Raw genomic sequence first — 19,576 nt, forward strand, 5'->3', positions numbered from 1 at the left:
TTGTGGTGCTGATATTTTCACCTGTTTGGTATTAGAAAAGCTGGAAACTAACTGTCTTAACCATTCATTATGTATTTCATTGATTTGGTGGGCAAAAAATATTTCTTAAATAATATTTTCTTGCAATAAATCATCGAATGCAATTCTTACATAATAGATTGTTGAGTTTTAAATGTGTTCTTGTATTTATATATTACTTATGTAATTTAAGAGCGGAATACACCCAAATATTTCAGAATTTTGAACTCAACAACATTCGGTTATTTTCTTACCTCAATCCAAAAGCTACAAATTCCCATTATAATGATGAAGATTTATATAAGGATGCTACCTTATAATGTAGAACTACGGATGCCCTAAAAAATCTATCAGAAAATGTAGTTTTAATGTTGAAAAACCCTTTGATTAATTATCTCGACATCAAGATGCATGACCATGAAAAATAAAAAGATTTTAAGTCTAAAAAATTGTACATTTTACAACATATTATCTACACCGTCTATTTTCAATATTTTCATATTATAGATCTACTTGATTTTAACTATTTTTTAAATTTAAAATTTATAATAGATTTGAGATAATCCTAAGAACACTTTACATCAAAATTATATACCATGATAAAATTTGAAGGTGCACCTGACCTCTACACTTATGGATGCACCCGTATGCCAACTGCACCCTTCATATAAATCTCTTAGCTTTAATACAAAATCAATACTTAACCAATCACATTATGCCATACATTGATGGATTTAGGCATTAGTGGCTTAGAGGACATTGCTTCGAAAAATAGGGAAAAGGAGAAAAAACCAGCAAAAAATACATTTAATAGAAAATAAATATGCTTAGACAAAAACCAAAAAAGATAATTTACAAAATAAAGCAAGATTTATACATTGAACCACTCAAAACTGGATGAACAACCAAAAACACAAGAAACTCAGAATAATTATAGGAAAAAAAATAAAAATCACATAACAAATCCATATAAATCAAAGGAGGAGAGAGAAGCCTCTTTCAGATTTAGAAAACCCATAAAATGGGCTCTACCATATGAATATTCAGATACAAAGGCAGAATGAGACGCATGAAGTTATTTTTTATTGAATTTTGTTTTCTCCAAAATACCATGTTCCGAAACTAGTTTTTTATTGAATTTGCATCCCTTGAGGCAACTGACATCCACTTCGAAATAGATGTAAAATGATGGTGGTCGCACAAAAACCCAAAAATCAAAGGTCAAAAAAATACATCCAAAAATAATTTTATTTTTAAAATTAATCTGTCTTATTCATTTTAACCATAGTATAGATTGTCACCCTCAGAAAACTTCTGAATTCTGGGGGAAAAGCTCATACAAATAGATAAGTGGGCCGACTCATAAAAACTTTGTCCAATCTTAAAACCCTTAACTAGAAACCTTATTTGAGTTCAAGCTCGAAGGATCCCTCTCCAAGGGTGCCCTTTTCATGGGGTGAGTTTTTCATGGTTCTCTTTCTTGAATATCTTTTTATTGTTTTTGTGCAGTTTTTAAGTTTGACGAGCTTGCTTGCATCTCATCACGTGTGATAATTGTTAAGTTGAGTGAGAACGATGCCTTTATTTTTATGCATTTTGGGTGTTACTTTTCAAATGTCATTTTAGGTTTTCTTGCGATATTAATTTTATTTATCTTATTGTCTCTAGTAATTTTTTTTCAAACTTGGATTTTGCTGAGTTTAACATAAACCTCTAGACTTATAGACTAATCTAGCTTAGAATGATTTTTCACATTGACCATTTACAAATTTACACCATAAATCAAACTTCGTGTCTAGTTTTTATATGGTAAATCAATATTTCTCTGCAATTCAATTGTTTATAGAGTAAATCCAATATTTACTAGACATTTTAAATGGCATTTAAAATTTACAAAGTAAGTCGTCTTTTCATGTCATATTGAGTTTAGTATTGTTACTATTTATTCCATCAATAATGGCTAGGGAGAAAGTGAGATTTTTAGTCCACTATGATGGAGCTTTCGAGTGAAACTTGCAACTCGAACAATGGACATAGGTTTTATCAGGGTGGCTCTTAAAGGGTGATGAAGTTTCCACAAATTGGATCCTTTCACCAATTAAATGATAGCATATGGAACTGAGTCAAAGTTACAAGACTTAAATTTTCACTTACAATGTACTTCACAAATGAATCTCAATTAAAACACTCTATGAACATCCATACACTTTAAAATTCAAGGATTATATAGGTCTTTTAAGAAAGTTCATTCAAAACTATACAACGAGATTGAATATACTCAATATAAAATTTAAGTGCTCTAAAATTCAACACTATACAAATACAATGTCAGATTATATATCAATTCCAAATTATATACACCCCATGAAACGAAATCTCCACGTACAAACACATTGATTCTCCATTGCTTAAAAGATCATGATCATGGGAAACCAAAGTTCAAGCTCTTTATGCCTGGTTTACAACTACTAACTTATTTGCATACTATGGAATGAATAGGCTCGCATCAGGATCTCGGTAAATTTCACATCATCTTATGGGAGGTTATCAATCATATGGACTAACCTTAGTAGAACTTTTCAACAAATGAAATTCTCAAGAATTTTGTAGAAATATGTTCGACATAATCAAGGAAATTTGGGCCCCAAATACTTACAATTTGTATCACAGGATCAGAAACTTTTCATAGATGACTTTGATGCGGTTTAGAACTCAATTTTCCCTACAGTGGGTGCCAATAGTCTGATCTCAAACTAGACCAACAACAAATTCGGTTCTTGACTAGTTATTTGAAATTAGGTAGATCGGGGTCTAGCCGAATTCTAACCCAAAAGGGATCTGATCTCACACTAGAGATCCAACCTTCTTTGGATCGTCGATAGGACCAACTTGTTAATCACATCAAAATAAGCAAGATAAAATAAAAGATTCCAAAAAATGAGAAAAATGAAATAAGACTAAATGAAATGACAAAATGATACTGAAAATCAAAATAAAAGCAAAAGAATAGAACTTACGAACTGGCTGGGGCCTCACGGCCTGTCACTCAGAGTAAATGACTTGATAAGAACTTAGATTGACTAGATGAATTTCTTTTGATAAAATAAATGATTGACTTTGATCTTTGAATAAGATAGTTTGAAGAGGGATTCAGAATCTTAAAGGTTGATGCCTTAGGTGATCAAGGAATGAAGTTCTCTGTCTTTGAAATCGATGGTCATGGCTAAGGTTGCAGGGGCTATAGGTTTAGGCTACCAAAAACTAAGGTTAGGGTTTGGCTAGAGAGAGGAAATTACGGTTTCTGGAGAACGTGAGGCTCTCTCCCTTAAGGAGGTTGAAAATGAGAGTTTTTATAGGCAAATGTGACCTAAAAGTGCGTGAGGCGGTGGTCTGCATCAATCAAAAGCTGACAGTTATTCACACCACAACTTGCATGGCAAATATGATCTATGACACGCCATAAGTTTTGATGAGACACACAACCTACTCGGGCTGGTGTAGATTTCTCGGGGATTGTGATTTTGATGATTGAAGACTATATTGTATCATAGTTCACATGGTTTGGCAATATTAACATATTACCATTCCCTATTACTTATAAACCTGCTATTTTTTATTTAAGATCTTCTAAAATGGGGATTCTTAGGGATTTTATGGGATTTATGGGACGGACAATGGTCTAGATATGACTATGGTTTAGTGTGTCATATGGTGTATTAAGCTAATGCGGTCCTCAGGGCTTCAAAGGCTTATCTAATGCTCCTAATATGCATTTAAGGGTTCATTTCCTATGCTTTGATATTCAAAACTCCAAGGAAAATGTCAATTCTATAAATAAGGTGTTTACAAGGAGACCCACTCCTTATGATCATTATTAATCTACTTGTTTATGTTGTTCTTGTTTGCCAATATACTGAGAGGGTAGACCACGCATAAGGTAGTACAGACTATTCAAGACCTGGCAAACTTGGAGAGGGTGGCATGGGGACCTACCATTTTGGACTCCTATTTCACAACTTGTGGAAGATCACTCTGGTACCGGTCTACACTCTTTGAGGTTGTTCTATCTTCTTACAGGTAATCATTCATTAAACCCTTTGATTTTTAGTGTGTCGCCAAGTCTTCAACCCTTAAGGTCTAGTACTGAGTTAGAGGTTGTTTGTTTTTTCTTTATCAAGTGTGGTTTGGGGAGCACACAGCCAATCCTTGCTTGACATCCTCTTCATTGGTGCTTCGGTTTTCCCACATTCATAAGTGGGCATGTGGCATTTGAGAGATTGATGAGACTCTCTCCCGCTTCTTCTACTCTCTTTTCCTAGACACCGTACTGGAGCAAGACGTACTTATCTCTTTCTTGCAGTTTCATATCTAGCTTTAGGCTTACTTAAACAGGTAGAAAATTGACTTAAGTCCTTCTTAGAATATATATAGATTTTTCAGGGGCATTCATGGTACCATTTCCCTGATTTGTATGTAGTTGACATGCACCAGCTAGAGAGGGTGCTCTAACAGCTTCGCAGGGCTGCATCCATATTTTGTCTACACAAATTTATGGGAGTCTACTTGTATTCGGATCTGTAGCCACGAGGTCTACATTGAGATGGCTAGATGGGTTGCTGAGTAGGCTGATAGATCTCAGAGGTGCTCCAGTTTGTATATGAGGTTTGATACCGAATCTTCTGAGAGAGGCAAGAGCAGGTGATGGTGTTGTCCAGGTGACCCCAAAGGAGCTTGTTTGCCTAGAGGCTCAACTGCAAGAGCTAGCTCTGAGTAGGACAACCGAGATAGAGAAAGATGAGGTTTATGCCGAGGTGGGTAGATTGAGGGCCGAGTTTGATAGTATGTGATTAGGTCCCTCTTCTTCACGATTAGCCACAATAGCTCTAGGGGAATCCTCTGATCGGTTGCAGCATGAGCTAAACTGTTTGCGTGGGGACACAGACCATCTCTACAGAGACAGAGGGTATTCGTTATGATTGTTTGTTTTGTGTTTTCTAGATAGTACTTAACTTATGATTTCTTCTTGTTGTCTCGCAGGATGTGCTCAAGGAGCGTGCTCGTCGGGATGCGGCCACCATATCATGGTCACAACATTTGATTACATCTTTGAGCGCATTGCTAGTGGCAAGAGGAGGTGACCCTAGGGAGGCAGATTGAGTTCCATAGTTCATAGAGCCGCCGACTCTTGCTCCATTGAGGAGTATCATCCCTTCTCAGACTGTGGCAACGACTTTGAGGTGAACCATGCAGAGGATTGAGGGCCAGAAGGGCTTAAGTAACTTTGCTCTAGCTTCAGAGGCTCCCAAATCAAGGGAGGAGTGATTTTGTGGTTCCCATAACTATTTTGGGTGCATTTTGTATTTTATTTTATTTTTTTTACCGTGACATTTAAAGTACCTTATCATGTATACACATTTATTTTGCTACTTATATATGATTAACTTTAATTTTCATTCCCCTAAAGGGTATGTCTTATTGTGTATGCATATTTGTATTTATTCATTGTGAGGAACACTTGTGCACACATATATCTTAGAGCGATTTCAAGAGTTTTGTCCTCCTTATGGGTTAGTCCCTTTTATTTCTACTGTTAAACCGTTAGAGTGGGACAACACACACATTGTAATGAGTTCATCTCATTTTCCTCAGGAATCTGGGTGTGTGAGGGAGAACTCCCACACTTATTATTTATTGTCATTGGCGGGGTCCACTCACTCGTAACGAGAGGTAGTTAGCAGTTTATACTCTTTGCAACTATGGAGTGAACAACTACATTTTTACCTCATAATAAGCTAAAGAGGTTGACCTCATATCCCTAGAGAGGGAACATGAGGCTCGATCGACTAAGTTGTTTATCCTCATGCAATGATGAATTGAATCCTTTTTCGAGATCAATTTTTGAAAACTTTGAAAGAGCAGGTTAATGTTGGAATTATGACCTTTCAAGGTCTTGATTCCATTGCTCTACTACAATTCTTGGTCATAGTGGGAGTGAACAAGAGTAATGAACTTATTAGTTCTTGGCGAATTGGGATCCAGAAAGCCCCTAAACCCCAAGTCATGAGGTTTAAATAGAGGGCCCTAACTAAATCAAGAGGTTTGTGGGTCTCCCCTAGTCAGGGTTTACATGAAAACACCTCATGACTATATAAACTAGGGCATAGGTAAGAAAAGTCTGTACACCCTTTTAGGTTAACAACCTTTTATCCAAAGAGAATCAACTCTTCACTAACTACCTATCATTTACAACCTTTCATCCAAACATAATCATCATGATTCAGCCCTTATTATTTACAACTTTTATCCATATTAAAACTCACTCACATTTCTACACTTCCCTTTCACAAAGGCTCTTTATGATAAGCAATTCCTTCTTCAACCAGTCCCACTATCAATTTATTGGTACTTTTGCAATCACTTCATTATTCACATACTCTCTCTACAACTTTTAGTGCATTTACAACTACAAAGAATAAGAATCGTGAGAGACGTTTAAGAGTGGGAAGAAGCAGCACAAGGTCTCATAAGAATCGTGAGAGAAGTTTTAGGACTGGGAAGAAGCAGCACAAGGTCTCATATATTTGTCTGTAACTTTTTTCATCTCCCTGGTCTCAGATCATGGTCTACCTCTATTTGTCTGTAACATTTTTCCTCTCCCTTTGTTTTATTTTTTCTAATTGTTGTCAATTCAAAAAAATCACAATACATTAATAAAAGGGTGAGGTTTGTATGACGTGCCACCTATACCATACTAGTAGAGGCAAATATCTGAATTTTGTCAGAAGATGTAATCTCAGTGTCGAAAACCTCACGAAAACCAAAAAATCCATGTTCGACGTTAATTATGAAATTCAAAATTTCGAAAATGATGTAGATCGAGAAGATCTAAAAATACTTGATTTTTTTTTAAGTGGACGGTCTAGATAACTTGTTGCACGATGCACTGTTTTTAGGATTTTAATATTTTTTCTTGATATCCTTACATCTCAAAATCAAGATGCTTTTTTTTTTTGAACGGTAAAATCAAGATCCTTAATTAGAAGGTTTTCCAACTTCAAAACAATGTTTTCTATTGGATTTTTGAGGTGCACCTTTCTTATACAGTATAACCATTTATATACTTTTTCCTTGATAAAAAATCGAAAATCATGGAAAAAAATTTCATGCAAGATATATTATTATTGCAATATAAAGACTATAACTCAAATTAAGAAGAAAATGAGAACATCAACAACTTTAATTCCTTGAATTTTGAAAAATAAAATATAAAGAAATTATTTTAAATTGAAAATAATATAAAAATATAAAAACTTAATATTGATTAAAAATAGAAAAACAACACTAAAGCCACTAATTTCCAATGGTATGAGGTTTTTATAAGTCATCAACCTTAAATAATCAAAGTAAGACACTTTAAATATATGTTGAAAGATGCAATTTTGGTATCGAAAAGATGGCAATAGCATGAAAATCTATTGTCACCTTCAATTATAAAATTAAAAGCTCCAAAAATAGTGTAGATCAAGTAGATGTACAAAAACTTACAAATTTTGAAAATAAATAGTCTTAATAATGTGTTACAAGATATGCTATTTTCATTATTGAAAATATTTTCTTTTTATATCCATGCATCTCGAGGTGATGACGATCAATTTAAATACTTTCAACATAAAAAAAATGAGAAAAATACACAATGAGACTACTTACCTTTGGTACAAGGTAGTCGCAACTAATTTTGACCATTAGGTTGGAAATTGGATGGATGCATTTCTTCTATTGACCAAGCTTAAACTTAAAATTTTTTCTTTATGAACTTTGTGACATACTTAGGCTAACATATTCACATCCGATGGTTATAAGTACTTGCAATCTTCTTGTATAAAGATAAATGGTCTGGTTGTATACCATCCCAAAAACATTTTGTAACAAGTTGTTTTAAGTGGTTCAATGCTATAAAATTTACTCCTAATATAAACTTTTGGTATATGATATTATAGACTATTTATTTATTTGGTAGAAAGATGTCATCATCATTTTTAGCTAACAGATGTGATATCCAAAAGATTGAAAATATGTGAAAGAAATTTTATTTTGGATCCAGATTTCAAATCTTTAAGGGTTAATGATAATCGCGACCTCCATGTATCAGAAGTAAATGGTGTCATCGTATTCATTTCCGGACTTTGCCCATTTCCAATTTGAGAGTCGCAGGGATTCTGGACTGTACGCAAGAATGGCCGTTTCCCTCTCACACCCGGACTCTTCCTCCTCTGCGTTTGATATATTTTAGCTCCGAGGCAAACGATACAACAGAGCGAGATGGTGGCGGTGGAGAGAAAGGGGAGTAGGAAGGAGGAGGAGGAGGAGGAGGACGAGGACAAGGCAGGGCAATCAGCGTGGGGGTGGGAGAATGCGACGGCAGGGGCCATTGCTGGATTTGCCACTGTTGCTGCCCTCCATCCTCTTGATGTTGTCCGCACCAGGTTTCAAGGTAATCATTTCTCCCCTTCCTTCTTTCTAATTCTTCTAGTTCCTCCCATTTCTCATTCTTCCTACCACTCTCTCTCTCTCATGATGCAGTTAACGATGGACGCTGCTCAACGGTGCCTTCTTACAAGAACACTGCACATGCACTCTTTACTATAGCACGCTCAGAGGTTGGTTAGTTTTTTTGTGTGTGGTGTGAAGTGGTGGATTTCTGTTTCCTTGATGTCTTTCCGACATTCTTTCTGAGTTTATGGAGCCAGTTTTTTTGAACTTAGATGGCAGATTTCCTGATGTATCGCACTTGTGTTTTCTGGTGAACGTTTATGACATAATTCCTAACGTAGCAGTCCCTTAAAAGTGCGTTCACACTCCTATATGAGGTTCTCCTATTTATAATTTGATGGCATACAAATAGAAAATTTATCACTGTATCTGACTCTTTGCTGATTGAATTGTTTATAACAATACTTAGATTATATAGGCCATTTCCCTTTGTGCTTATTGGATTTGATAGGTTTCCTTCTCAGGGTTTTGAGCCTTTTCCCCTCACTGTGAAGTTATTTCCTTGCGGAATTCCTATTTTTTAATAATTTGCTAGGGTCCTTGTTAGAAGAATCCATTAAAATGCGAGTAATTTGAGCTCCTCCTTTCTCATAGACAAAGTAGTGGAATGAGATGGGTTTCATGAATTCTGGCAAAGTGATGGATGATGGTTTTCAAATGTCTAATTTAATGAGAGTGCTGATGCTTATAAGTGTTATGTGGCTTATACCTAATTTATTGCTTGGATCCATACACAATTGGCTTGTAGTTTATACTGTGAAGTTGCACCACTTCATTTTATGACCTACTCGAATCTTGCATAGCCAGTATCCTTCCCTAACACATTCTTTCCCCTCTCTTTGTGACTTTCACTCTCTACCGAGTGTGGAAGCATCCTCATCATTATCATCAACCGAGACCTATCCAAACTATTTGGGTTCAGCTACAGGATTCCTATTTCTTTGTTTCGCTCTATCAAGGGCCGTCCCCTTAGTTAGACCATAAGTCACATATCTTTTCTCACTACTTCCACCCATATCTTTTTAGGCCTTCCCCTACCCTTTTAGAGCCTTTCACTTTAACCAAATCGCCCCTCTTAACCAATGTTGGTTTAGATCGACATTGCACATAACTAGCCCACCTAAGTCTATTTTTTCTCATCTTATCGCCTATTGGAGCTACCCTTAAGCTCCCTCGGATGTATTCATTCCAAATTTTGTCCTTTCTTGTGTTGTTACTCATCCATCTCAACATTCTCATCTCAGCTACACCCATTATATAGATATGTTGGTTTTTTAATCATCCAATGTTCCGTTCCATAAAGCATGACTGGTCTTACAGCCGTCATATAGAACTTCCCATTCGGTTTCATTGGTATATGTGATGATCCATGGAACTTCAGAAGCGCATATCTACTTCGTCTACCCAACTCTAATTCTATGCACATCTTCTGTAATCTCGCCATTCTCATAGATTATCAATCCAAAATATCGAAAATAATTTCTTCTAAGTACTTCTTGGCCATCAATATTAACTACTTCCTCATTTCTTCTCCTATTATTGCTAAACTTGCATTTCATATATTCTTAGTCTAGATAATTTAAAACTTTCCGATTCTAGAGCATCCCTCCAAAGTACTAACTTTCCATTGATGCCATCTCTAGTCTCATCAATCAAGAATATGTCACCCGCAAAAAAATGCGCAATGGTTCCTCATCTTGTAGATGCCTAGTTATTCATTCACAAAACAATAAAGAGATATTGGCTTAGTGCTGTACCTTGATATAGGCTTAATATCACTAAAAACACACTTGTCTCTCCACAAGTTGTCCTCATACTATTTAGTGCTCCCTCGTACATATCTCTCACCATGTCAGTATATCCTCTAAAGGCTCATTTCTTTTCCAACACCCATCAAATAACTCTCTTGGTACCATATTGTATGATTTCACTAAATCAATAAAGACCATGTGGATTCTCTTTTTCTTTTCTCCCTAAACTTCTCAATCAATTGTCTAATTGGGAAATTGCCACAACTGTTGAACTCCCTGGCATAAAACCGAATTGAATTTTAATACAGTCATTTAATGTCTTAGCCGTTGCTCAATCACTCTCCCTCACAACTTCATAGTGGAGCTCATAAGTTTAACCTATGATAGTTTGTACAATTCTGTGCGTCTCATTTGTTTTGGTAATATGTATCACACTACATTTTCTCCATTCGTCTAACATTTTCTTTGTTCTCAAAATCTTGTTGAGACAGTTTAGTCAACCAAAATATACCAATCTCTCCTATGCACTTCCGAACCTCTATTGGGATGCTATCTGACGTAAAGCCTTTCCTAATCCTAAGAATGTATCTATGACCTTTCACCTTAGTGCCTCATTTATGTCAATGGTTTGACCTAACACTGTGCTCCTATAGTGGTCATTAGCAATTTTGGAAAATAAATTCTTGACCTTTCATTGGCCTTGTCATCCTTCATCAAAACCCTTTGCTCCTATAGTGGTCATTAGCAATTTTGAAAAATAAATTCTTGGCCTTTCATTGACCTCGTCATCCTTCATCAAAACCCTTTGATCCTCACTGATAACATATTTAACATGATCTGTACCCCTACATTTCCTCCTTTTCATTTTTGCTAGTTTGAAGGCTTTTTCACCTTCTCTTGTCCCCAATTTATTATATAGATCATCATATGCCTTAAGCTTAGCCTTACTATTTTTTTAGCATTTGTTTTGGACATTTCTATATTCTTCTAAGGTTTGATCATTTTTATTTCATTCCAAGCTTTGTAACATGATCGTTTTTTCACTAATAGCCTTTTGAAACTTCACCACAAAGTTTCCTTTTCTGAATTTTTTTTCTCGCTGGATTCCCTAAATATTAGTTTTGCCATTTTCTTAATACAATCAGCCATCTTATTCCATATAATATAACTCCATCCTCATAATTCTATTTTACTTATTTTATCAATTGATTATTGAATAAGTCTTTTCTCCCTTTTTAAATTCCACCATCTAGTTCTTGGATACCTATTCTCATGAACCTATGTTGCGTGATCAAACTCTCTCTAGGGATAACCTTATGGTTTTTACATGGTGGTTGATCTTCCTTTTTAACTAGAAAGAAGCCTATCTGGCTTTTATTATAAGTTATTAAATGTTCATCTCATTTTTTAAAGTGGGTGTTTACTGTTGCTAGTTCGTAAGCCATTGTAAATCAATAATGGCATCAGCCATCTCTTTTCTCTTCCCAAATCTATATCGTTCATGTACCCTTGCATATCCTCTACTATCTTTTCCAATAGAACCATTTAAGGCCCCTCCTAGAAATGTCCTCTATCCATTTGGTATTCCTTGGACTCATCCATCCATTTCCTCTCAGAATTGTCTTTTAATTGTATGCTTGAGTCCCACTTATGGCGCACAAGAACTAGTTATATTAATTATCTAGTCCTCTAACACAAGTTTAACAATAGGAGCCTATCACCTACTCCCTTAGGATCTACCATTGTATCCTTTAAATCTCCGTCTACCGTTATGCCTACACTATTTCCTTTATTATCTTTTCCTATATACTAAAATTTATATCCATCAATTTCCTTAGCTTTTGCCCCTTTCCACTTGGTTCCCTGTAAGCATGCTATGCTAACTCTCTTTTGCTCATTTATCCACCACTTCCATACTTTACCTGTTAGACTTCCTACATTACATGTGGTTAGACGAATCCCATTATCTTGGACTAGCTTCTTGCGCTTGTCCAAAATGTCATGGAACCCTTGCCTACTTGTCACAACAACTGGGTGTTGTTGTGGCACGTCGCTTCCTTGGAATGCCCTAGCTAACCCTTGCTCACTTATCACGACACCTCAGTGACGGTACAACATGTCACTTACAGGCAACACTCTAGCATGAGTAGCAGTTGAAGCATACATTTCCTAAATGTGATGTAGCGGTTGAAAGTGTGATTTCTGGATGTGAATGTATATTTAAATTCACATCACTCCAGCTGAAGGGTCAATATTTTGTAGAGATAAAGTGAGAGCAGTGAAACGTCCTGGCCAATTTTGTTGCCTACTTTGAACTCTTCAGCTGAAGTGGAGTTACTTTGGCCAGAGTGTGTAAAGAAGCCTTGCTCAGTTGAATAAACTCTGTGAGTTTTCCTCACATTCATTTAGTTTTTTTTTGGGCCATAATATTTTGGAGTAGGGAATGGTTCTTAAGGTACTTTACGCTCTCCAATCTATTTGGGAAAAAGTTATAAGTTTATGTAACGTGTCAAACTATAGAAGGCGCACCTCAAAAAGCCACCAAAACAGATTATGTTGACACTGCACAACCCTCCAATTGATCATCTTGATCTCAAGATGAATGGACATGAAAAAAAATTGATTTGAAGTTTTTAAAATAGTGCATCTTGTAGAGTATTATCTAGACCGTCCATTTTCAAGATTTTCTAGTGGCTATAGATCTTCTTGATCTGCATCATTGAATTTCACAATTAGGGAGAAAATATTTTTAGGTCATCACAAAGTTCTGCAGAACCAAAACTACATCTTTTAGCATATTTTGGCATGCCTTACTAGGATTGTTTAAGCTTGTCGCCTTATTCAAATCCCACCCATCTTTTTGGGGGCTTAAATGGGAAGGGATGCTCTCTTAATTTTTTATCGTGTTCTCTTTAATTTTATTCCCCATTGGTTGTATATTTTTGCATAGTTCTTGATGGTTTCCATTTTCTCATCCGCTTGACTTCAACTTGGCACCATCAGATTAGTTACATAGTGGTTTTTCATTGTACTACTCTCTATTCAGTAGCTTGCGAAAACGTTGGATTTGCATGTATATTCACTTTGCTGTGATCGCTCCTATTTTCTTTCATCCCAAATGATTCCTGTTCTTTTGTTTTTCACTATAAATTGGATTTGATTGTTTGAGATATGACCATGGAAATTTACTAACAGTTTTCATACGTATGATTTGTTTCATTGTACGTTTCTTTCATACAACAAGAGCGTACTAGTTTCTCTTGCCAAAATCTAAATATTATTTCAAGATATTAAGACCCATACATCAAATCTTAATGTGTATATCTACTTTCTTGAGTTGTATTGTATTTTGCATAACCAAGTGTCATGGATGCAACTCCTTCCATGTTTGTCATTTGTCCTAGGAACATCCCTGTAATTTGTTTAGGAACAATGAATTGTGTTGTTGATGTATTCTGAGTGCATAATTCTGGGTGGCATTGCCCTGTAGGGTTTGAGAGGAATCTATGCCGGTTTTTCTCCAGCAGTTATCGGTTCAACTCTTTCTTGGGGTTTATACTTCTTCTTGTAAGTGCGCTGTTAGTTCCTTTCTTCTCCTTATTAAGTCATTCAATTGCTAGAAGCTTTACTCGTTCTATTCTACTATGTTATAATGAGGCTATTATTTTATATTTTTGTTTGTGATGTTGGTCGTGATGTTGTTATATGTGTGACTTCTTGGGATGCATTCATAGTGCACCCCCACTTGTTATATAAAATAAAAAAACAAACAAATCGTTGGGACTGTAGGACTTCTTTTTCCTGCAGTGTCTCAGTTTGTTCTTGACAATTAGCCTCTGTAGCATGAAAATGGAGGTAATTGGGAAGACAACACTCAAACCAGTTGGGTTTGTTGTGGATAATCTTAGAATTTGAAGGAAGATACATATGGTTTTCGTTGTAATCCATATTTGATTCCTTTATTTTTTTGAGTAAAAATAAGATGAACCATATTACCGATTCTTTGATGTGGGTTACGAGACTGATGATTTTTAATCATCATTTGCTCATTCACGTTGTACAAGGTTCAATCTAACCTAATGAAACTATGGAGTTGCTTGTGATTGAAGGACACCCTCTATAATAGACAACACTAGCATGCAAATCGTCCTTGCATGCCTAACTATTTTGTTTCTTTTTATCTAGTCTAAATCATCATCGTCATTGTCAAAGCCTTTTCCCAACTAATTGGGGTCGGCTACATGAATCCTGGTCCGCCATTCCGCTCTATTAAGGGTTAGAACCTCAGTGAGGGCTTTAGTTCTCATATCTTTTCTCACTACTTCCAACCATGTCCTTTTGAGCCTATCCCTTGTCCTTTTAGAGCCTTTCACTTGAACTAACTTGCACCTCCTAACTGGTGCTATATTGGATCTGCGCCACACATGGCCAACCCACCTAAGTCTACTCTCTCTCATCTTATCACCTATTGGTGCCACACCTAAATTTTTCCAAATGTATTCATTTCATATTTTATCCCTTATTGTCTTGCCACTCAACCATCTCAACATCCTTCTCTCCGCCACACTCTTTCTATAGGTATATTGTTTTTTGACAGTGCAACATTCCGCCCCATAGAGTAAAGCTAGTCTCACAGCTGTCCTATAGAACCCCTTCAGCTTCATTGGTATGCGGTGATCACATAAAATTCCAGTTGCACATCTCCGTTTCGCCCATCCAGCTCTAATTTTATGTGCAAAATCTTCTTCAATCTCTCTATTTCTTGTATTATCGACCCAATATATCGAAAGTGCGCGATATTTTAGGTTCAGGATTTATGATAAGTTTTGGCAAAGTTTTACGTTGGCTGCCTACCTAACACACAACCCAGCTCCTTTACCCAGGCATGGGACGGGTTAAGGGAAAGTTTAAGGTCGTCACCCTTCTTAGACCATTTATCTAGTCTAAATAAAGACATAAATAATACATGCAACTAATATGTATTTGTATGCCTCGTAGTGGTTATTTCTTTTTTCATGCGTTTGTTACAATGTTTTTTTTTATTATTCATTTTTACAATATTTTTTCCATGCATTTGTTACAGTCATGAGTGTTTTTTGGCTAGTTTTCTGAGTATTGGCTGTATAAAGAAGGATTTCTTTTGGCTACGACGCTTGCCTACAATTTTTATTATCAGTATTATTTATGAGTGGTGGGGTCGATATAAATCCACATGTATTCTTGAACTTAGTTGCAGGAAACACCCATGCATAGAGATGCTTTAACTTGAGAACATTGTATAGACGATCCAGAAGTAGAGCCTTCTAGGAATTGCGGCACCCTAAAAGATGGTACAAATGCTTGCTTTTTTGTGCCTCATGATCATATGATTAGTCGAACTTACAAACTGTGACAGAGACACGGATATGTGAGTCAGCCTTTGATGTGTTAGAAATGCCAATCCCGAAATTGGATTTTCAAACACAACACATCCATGCATCTCTTAGATAATGCATCGCTTAGATACAAGGGGAGGAGGGCTTTTAGGTGACTCTAAAGTATTTCATGGTGAGATTATGAGATTTCAATAAGAAAGGTTAACAAGAAGTGTCCTAGTCTCGAAGTGTTGGACATGAGTGTCTTCTCCTTGGTGTGTCAACACAAGTCATAAGTCATAGACATGATTCCATGTTACATCGCTTCATGTTACATACTTCACCAAGAACTTGTGGCTCACCTATGACAAAAAAAAAATATTGATCATTGATTTCTCATTCATTTTCCTTTTTGTAACCTTAAATGTTGACAGCTTGTGGGATATTTTCCCTTGCATATTCACTGAGAACCAAAAAATATATGCTTGTGGAATTTTTTTTTTTTAGGTACTTCTTGTATCAGCATTGTAACAGAATTATTTGGGAGTCAGCATTGTAACAGAATTACTTGGGAAACTTGATTAACATTTCGTTGATCAAATCTCCCCCTAACCATTTAAATAATGTGGTCCAGATTTCTTTGATTTCTCTGAAACCTTATGATTTATGGCTGCAACTGGCAACAACCACTCCTAGAAAAATAGTCCTGATTTGATTGGGTCAAAACCCTAAATTGCATAGAGGGTTTGAGGAAACAATTATTTAACTTCTGAGCTAGTCAATGCTCCTTCAACTGTTGTTTTATTCAAGGGATTTTGCTGTGTATGGACCTTAAGAGGTTTTTGTTGTGTTCCTTGATGAAGCTTAGCAACATAGTCAATCTAGGCTTTTATTCAATTGAACAACGTGAGCCTCCTGACTTGATGGAAGAAATGGAAGAATCCCAGAAAGAAATAAAACTTTTCCTTCTTCAGTTGTCTTCTTTGACTCTCTTGTTCACTATATTTTGAAGTGTTATCCCACAATTCACTATCGTTAGCTACATATAGACTAGTTGAGAGGGGAGGATAGGATTCAGATATTTCTGAAAGTTTATGAGGTGAAAGGGAATCAGAGAATTTCCTCATGACGAATGGACTGAAGCATATGAGGGTTTTCTTGCTATCAAGACAATCACAAAGTTTATTCTATAGGAGAATATTATTAACAGAAAAAAAAATTAGCAGCTGGAAAATTGATAAGCTGCTCGCAATGGTCTAAAATTGTTCTACCAAAAGGATTTAGTAGCGGGGGCCTTTAATAAAGCTCATCTAAAATCAGTAACATTTTTCCAGAAATATATTTACAAGATTGGGACATATTGGTGATGGTTTGATGTTATCAAAATTCCCATAGCGAAAAATACAATACTAAACAGATTTAGACTTTCTGTAAAGATGGTAATCAATTTTAACTCTTACCAGGCATTTCTGAGAACAATGCCAAAAATATTTAAATAAGTGTTTGATGATTAGTTGAAACAATACTGTGGGCTCATAGGAACATAAACGCTTGTCTCTCTGAGCAGGTGGAACTATTAGCTACTCTAGTCATATTCCAACGTACTACACATTTCTAACTCTTTGTGAGCCAAAAATAGCGAGGAGTTCCCTTTAGGTCATCACATCTTACACACCGATTCAAAGCAATAGTTCATTATTTTCGAACAATTTCCAGATCTAAAATCCTAAAAAATTGCAAAAATGACATCTGGTTATCATAGTGCTCAGGATGACATATGCCTGATATGCTTGCAACAAGCATTTCAAATGGAGTGATCTCCCTCCCACTTCCCCTAGTGAATACATAGGCTTATGCAATCTCAGACTCATGGTGATGGAGTCACCAATGCCTGCCACCCATTGGCTCATGGTAGGAGCCAAATCGGATTTGAGGTAAGTTGTTGAAGAAGACAACCATGATACTGATGAACTGACATAGTGTACCAGTTCTGAGTGTAGACATCTCAATTCCTGCAGCTTATCATGGTAACTACATTCAGCCTAATGGCAGCTATCCCGAATGTGGTAAATGACTCATATGTAACATGAGGAGAGGAGAATTTACATGCTCAAAACACATGGGGAGCCATGAAAGAGAATGCCATTGACCACTAGCAAAAACTTTCACATGACTAATATCTTGGCAAAGGAATAAACAAAAGCTTTTGAAGGCCAAAATTACCTACAAACCAGGCATCTCAGTATCTCTGTCCTTTTAGGAAGGGCTTCAAAGGACAATATGCTGGTTTTCTTAGAACGACATCTTGGTATGCATATTGAAAATAAATTTCCTTGGCTTGAAGGTGGATATTCATTTAGTTAGTTGCATCTTTAAAAGGCCCAGACATGGCTGTTTGTTTTCATTTTATCTTTTATGTCCTTGCATGCTCAGGGACGAGAATGAGCATGCTGTTTTTTTCTTGGATATTGCTCCAATTCAGTTGTTTCTACTTACGTTCTTAATTAATTGCTTCTTTTAAATATAGGGGAAGCCTCGGTTTGGCCACCATAGTTATTCAAAGCTTAAAAAATACCACCTTTATTTTTCATTTTCCAAAACTGCTAACCAACTGTCAATTATCTATCATTTGCGCCACTTTCTTAAGTTTTTCCAAATTTAGTTTAAAAAATTTTCCTTTTCCCATTTGAAACCCTAATAATTTGCCTTTCTCAAGCCAAATCTCTCTCTACTCAATATGCTAAAAGAATGTTAGGTCTCCCTCTCTCTCTCTCTATATATATATACACACACACCCATACATAGATAGATATATCACACATACATATACATATGATTTTATGTATGCATATACATACATGCACACCCCTAAACATTTGTTGGTTTTGTGGACTTTAAAGGCCTTAGCTCTTGGTTTCCTCATGTAGAACTCTTATGTTATTTTTGTAATAAAGATGCACACCCCATTTTTTAGTGGGAATGCAGATCCATTCATGGGGACCTATTGGTTCTCATTAGAGCGGCTCTATGGATGAAAGAGGCCATTAGAGCACCTGGCATGAGTTCGACGGATTCTCATCTGGGTTTGCAGCTATGCCTTAGTTCAATTGAGTCGAAAAACCTGGAAGCTAGGCTTAACATTGGCGTTGTGCCTGATGCACTGGGGGAAGCGGGTTTCTGGTTATTCCTTGTCGAGGTCCACAGAGAGCTCGATTGTAGGTTAGTAGCACGAGAGAAACACGTGCACCATGTGAGTTTTGTACCTTGGTGGGCCCCATATAGGTCTCCTGTGTTAGTGTTGGAGGCTTGTGGAGGCAAGGGCAAAAGCCTGAATACTCCACCCTTATGGCATGTATGTGTGATGTCCACGTTTGTGGGACCTTGGATCGGCCTTTTTGTGCATGTGTTGGGAGGACACCTGCATTGGGATGGTGCACGTATCCGGGATGGACATGATTTGTTCTTTAGGGTGCACCAGTAGTCCACAAGCAAACTGTGTCATTCATCTATGCCTTGGATAGGCCAATCATGATTTCCTGCAAAGAGATAGATCTAATGCGTTAGTTTGAGGGGTAAAGAGTGATTGCAGGGTCATCTAGCATGGAGTGCCCACTTATAAGTGGATATTATCTGACAGCATGCCCACTCTTTCAGCGATATTGCCAATGTCTTAAAATAGCCTTTTTGAATAGAAAAATTATATTTTCTCAAAAGTGTCACCCTAAATATATGCTTTTGTTTTATTAAAAGGAAGAAGGATATTAATAATGTTTTTTCATGGACTAAATTGGAAATGATAGATTGTTGTATGAGGAAATGGAAGAAATCTAGAAACTATGAGTTTGTGGACACATGTGGCTGTGTGAGCCACATAGTTGACACACATGTGGCCACTTAAGATCC

At 36.4% G+C, this 19,576-nt stretch overlaps 1 protein-coding gene across 9 annotated transcripts in view; it reads left to right on the forward strand.

The window, feature by feature from the left end:
* Nucleotides 1–8,222: 8,222 nt before the first annotated feature.
* The window catches only part of FOLT1 (folate transporter 1), a 58,238-nt gene continuing 46,884 nt past the window's right edge, over nt 8,223–19,576 (forward strand). For 8 of the 9 annotated variants that reach the window (XM_088858238.1, XM_088858239.1, XM_088858241.1 and 5 more), the window contains exons 1-3: nt 8,223–8,509; nt 8,599–8,675; nt 13,810–13,886. Coding sequence is in view for 4 of the 9 variants with exons in the window: in XM_006855825.4 (XP_006855887.1) it covers nt 8,338–8,509; nt 8,599–8,675; nt 13,810–13,886 (326 nt within the window). In the remaining 5 variants the exon portion in view is untranslated. The remainder of the gene's footprint in view (nt 8,510–8,598; nt 8,676–13,809; nt 13,887–19,576) is intronic. The other variant, XM_020674430.2, reaches the window with a different exon arrangement.

This window comes from Amborella trichopoda, chromosome 2, assembly GCF_054954075.1.
Source record: "Amborella trichopoda isolate Santa Cruz 75 chromosome 2, AtrichopodaSantaCruz75HAP2 v2.0, whole genome shotgun sequence".
NCBI classification, from domain to species: Eukaryota; Viridiplantae; Streptophyta; class Magnoliopsida; order Amborellales; family Amborellaceae; genus Amborella; species Amborella trichopoda.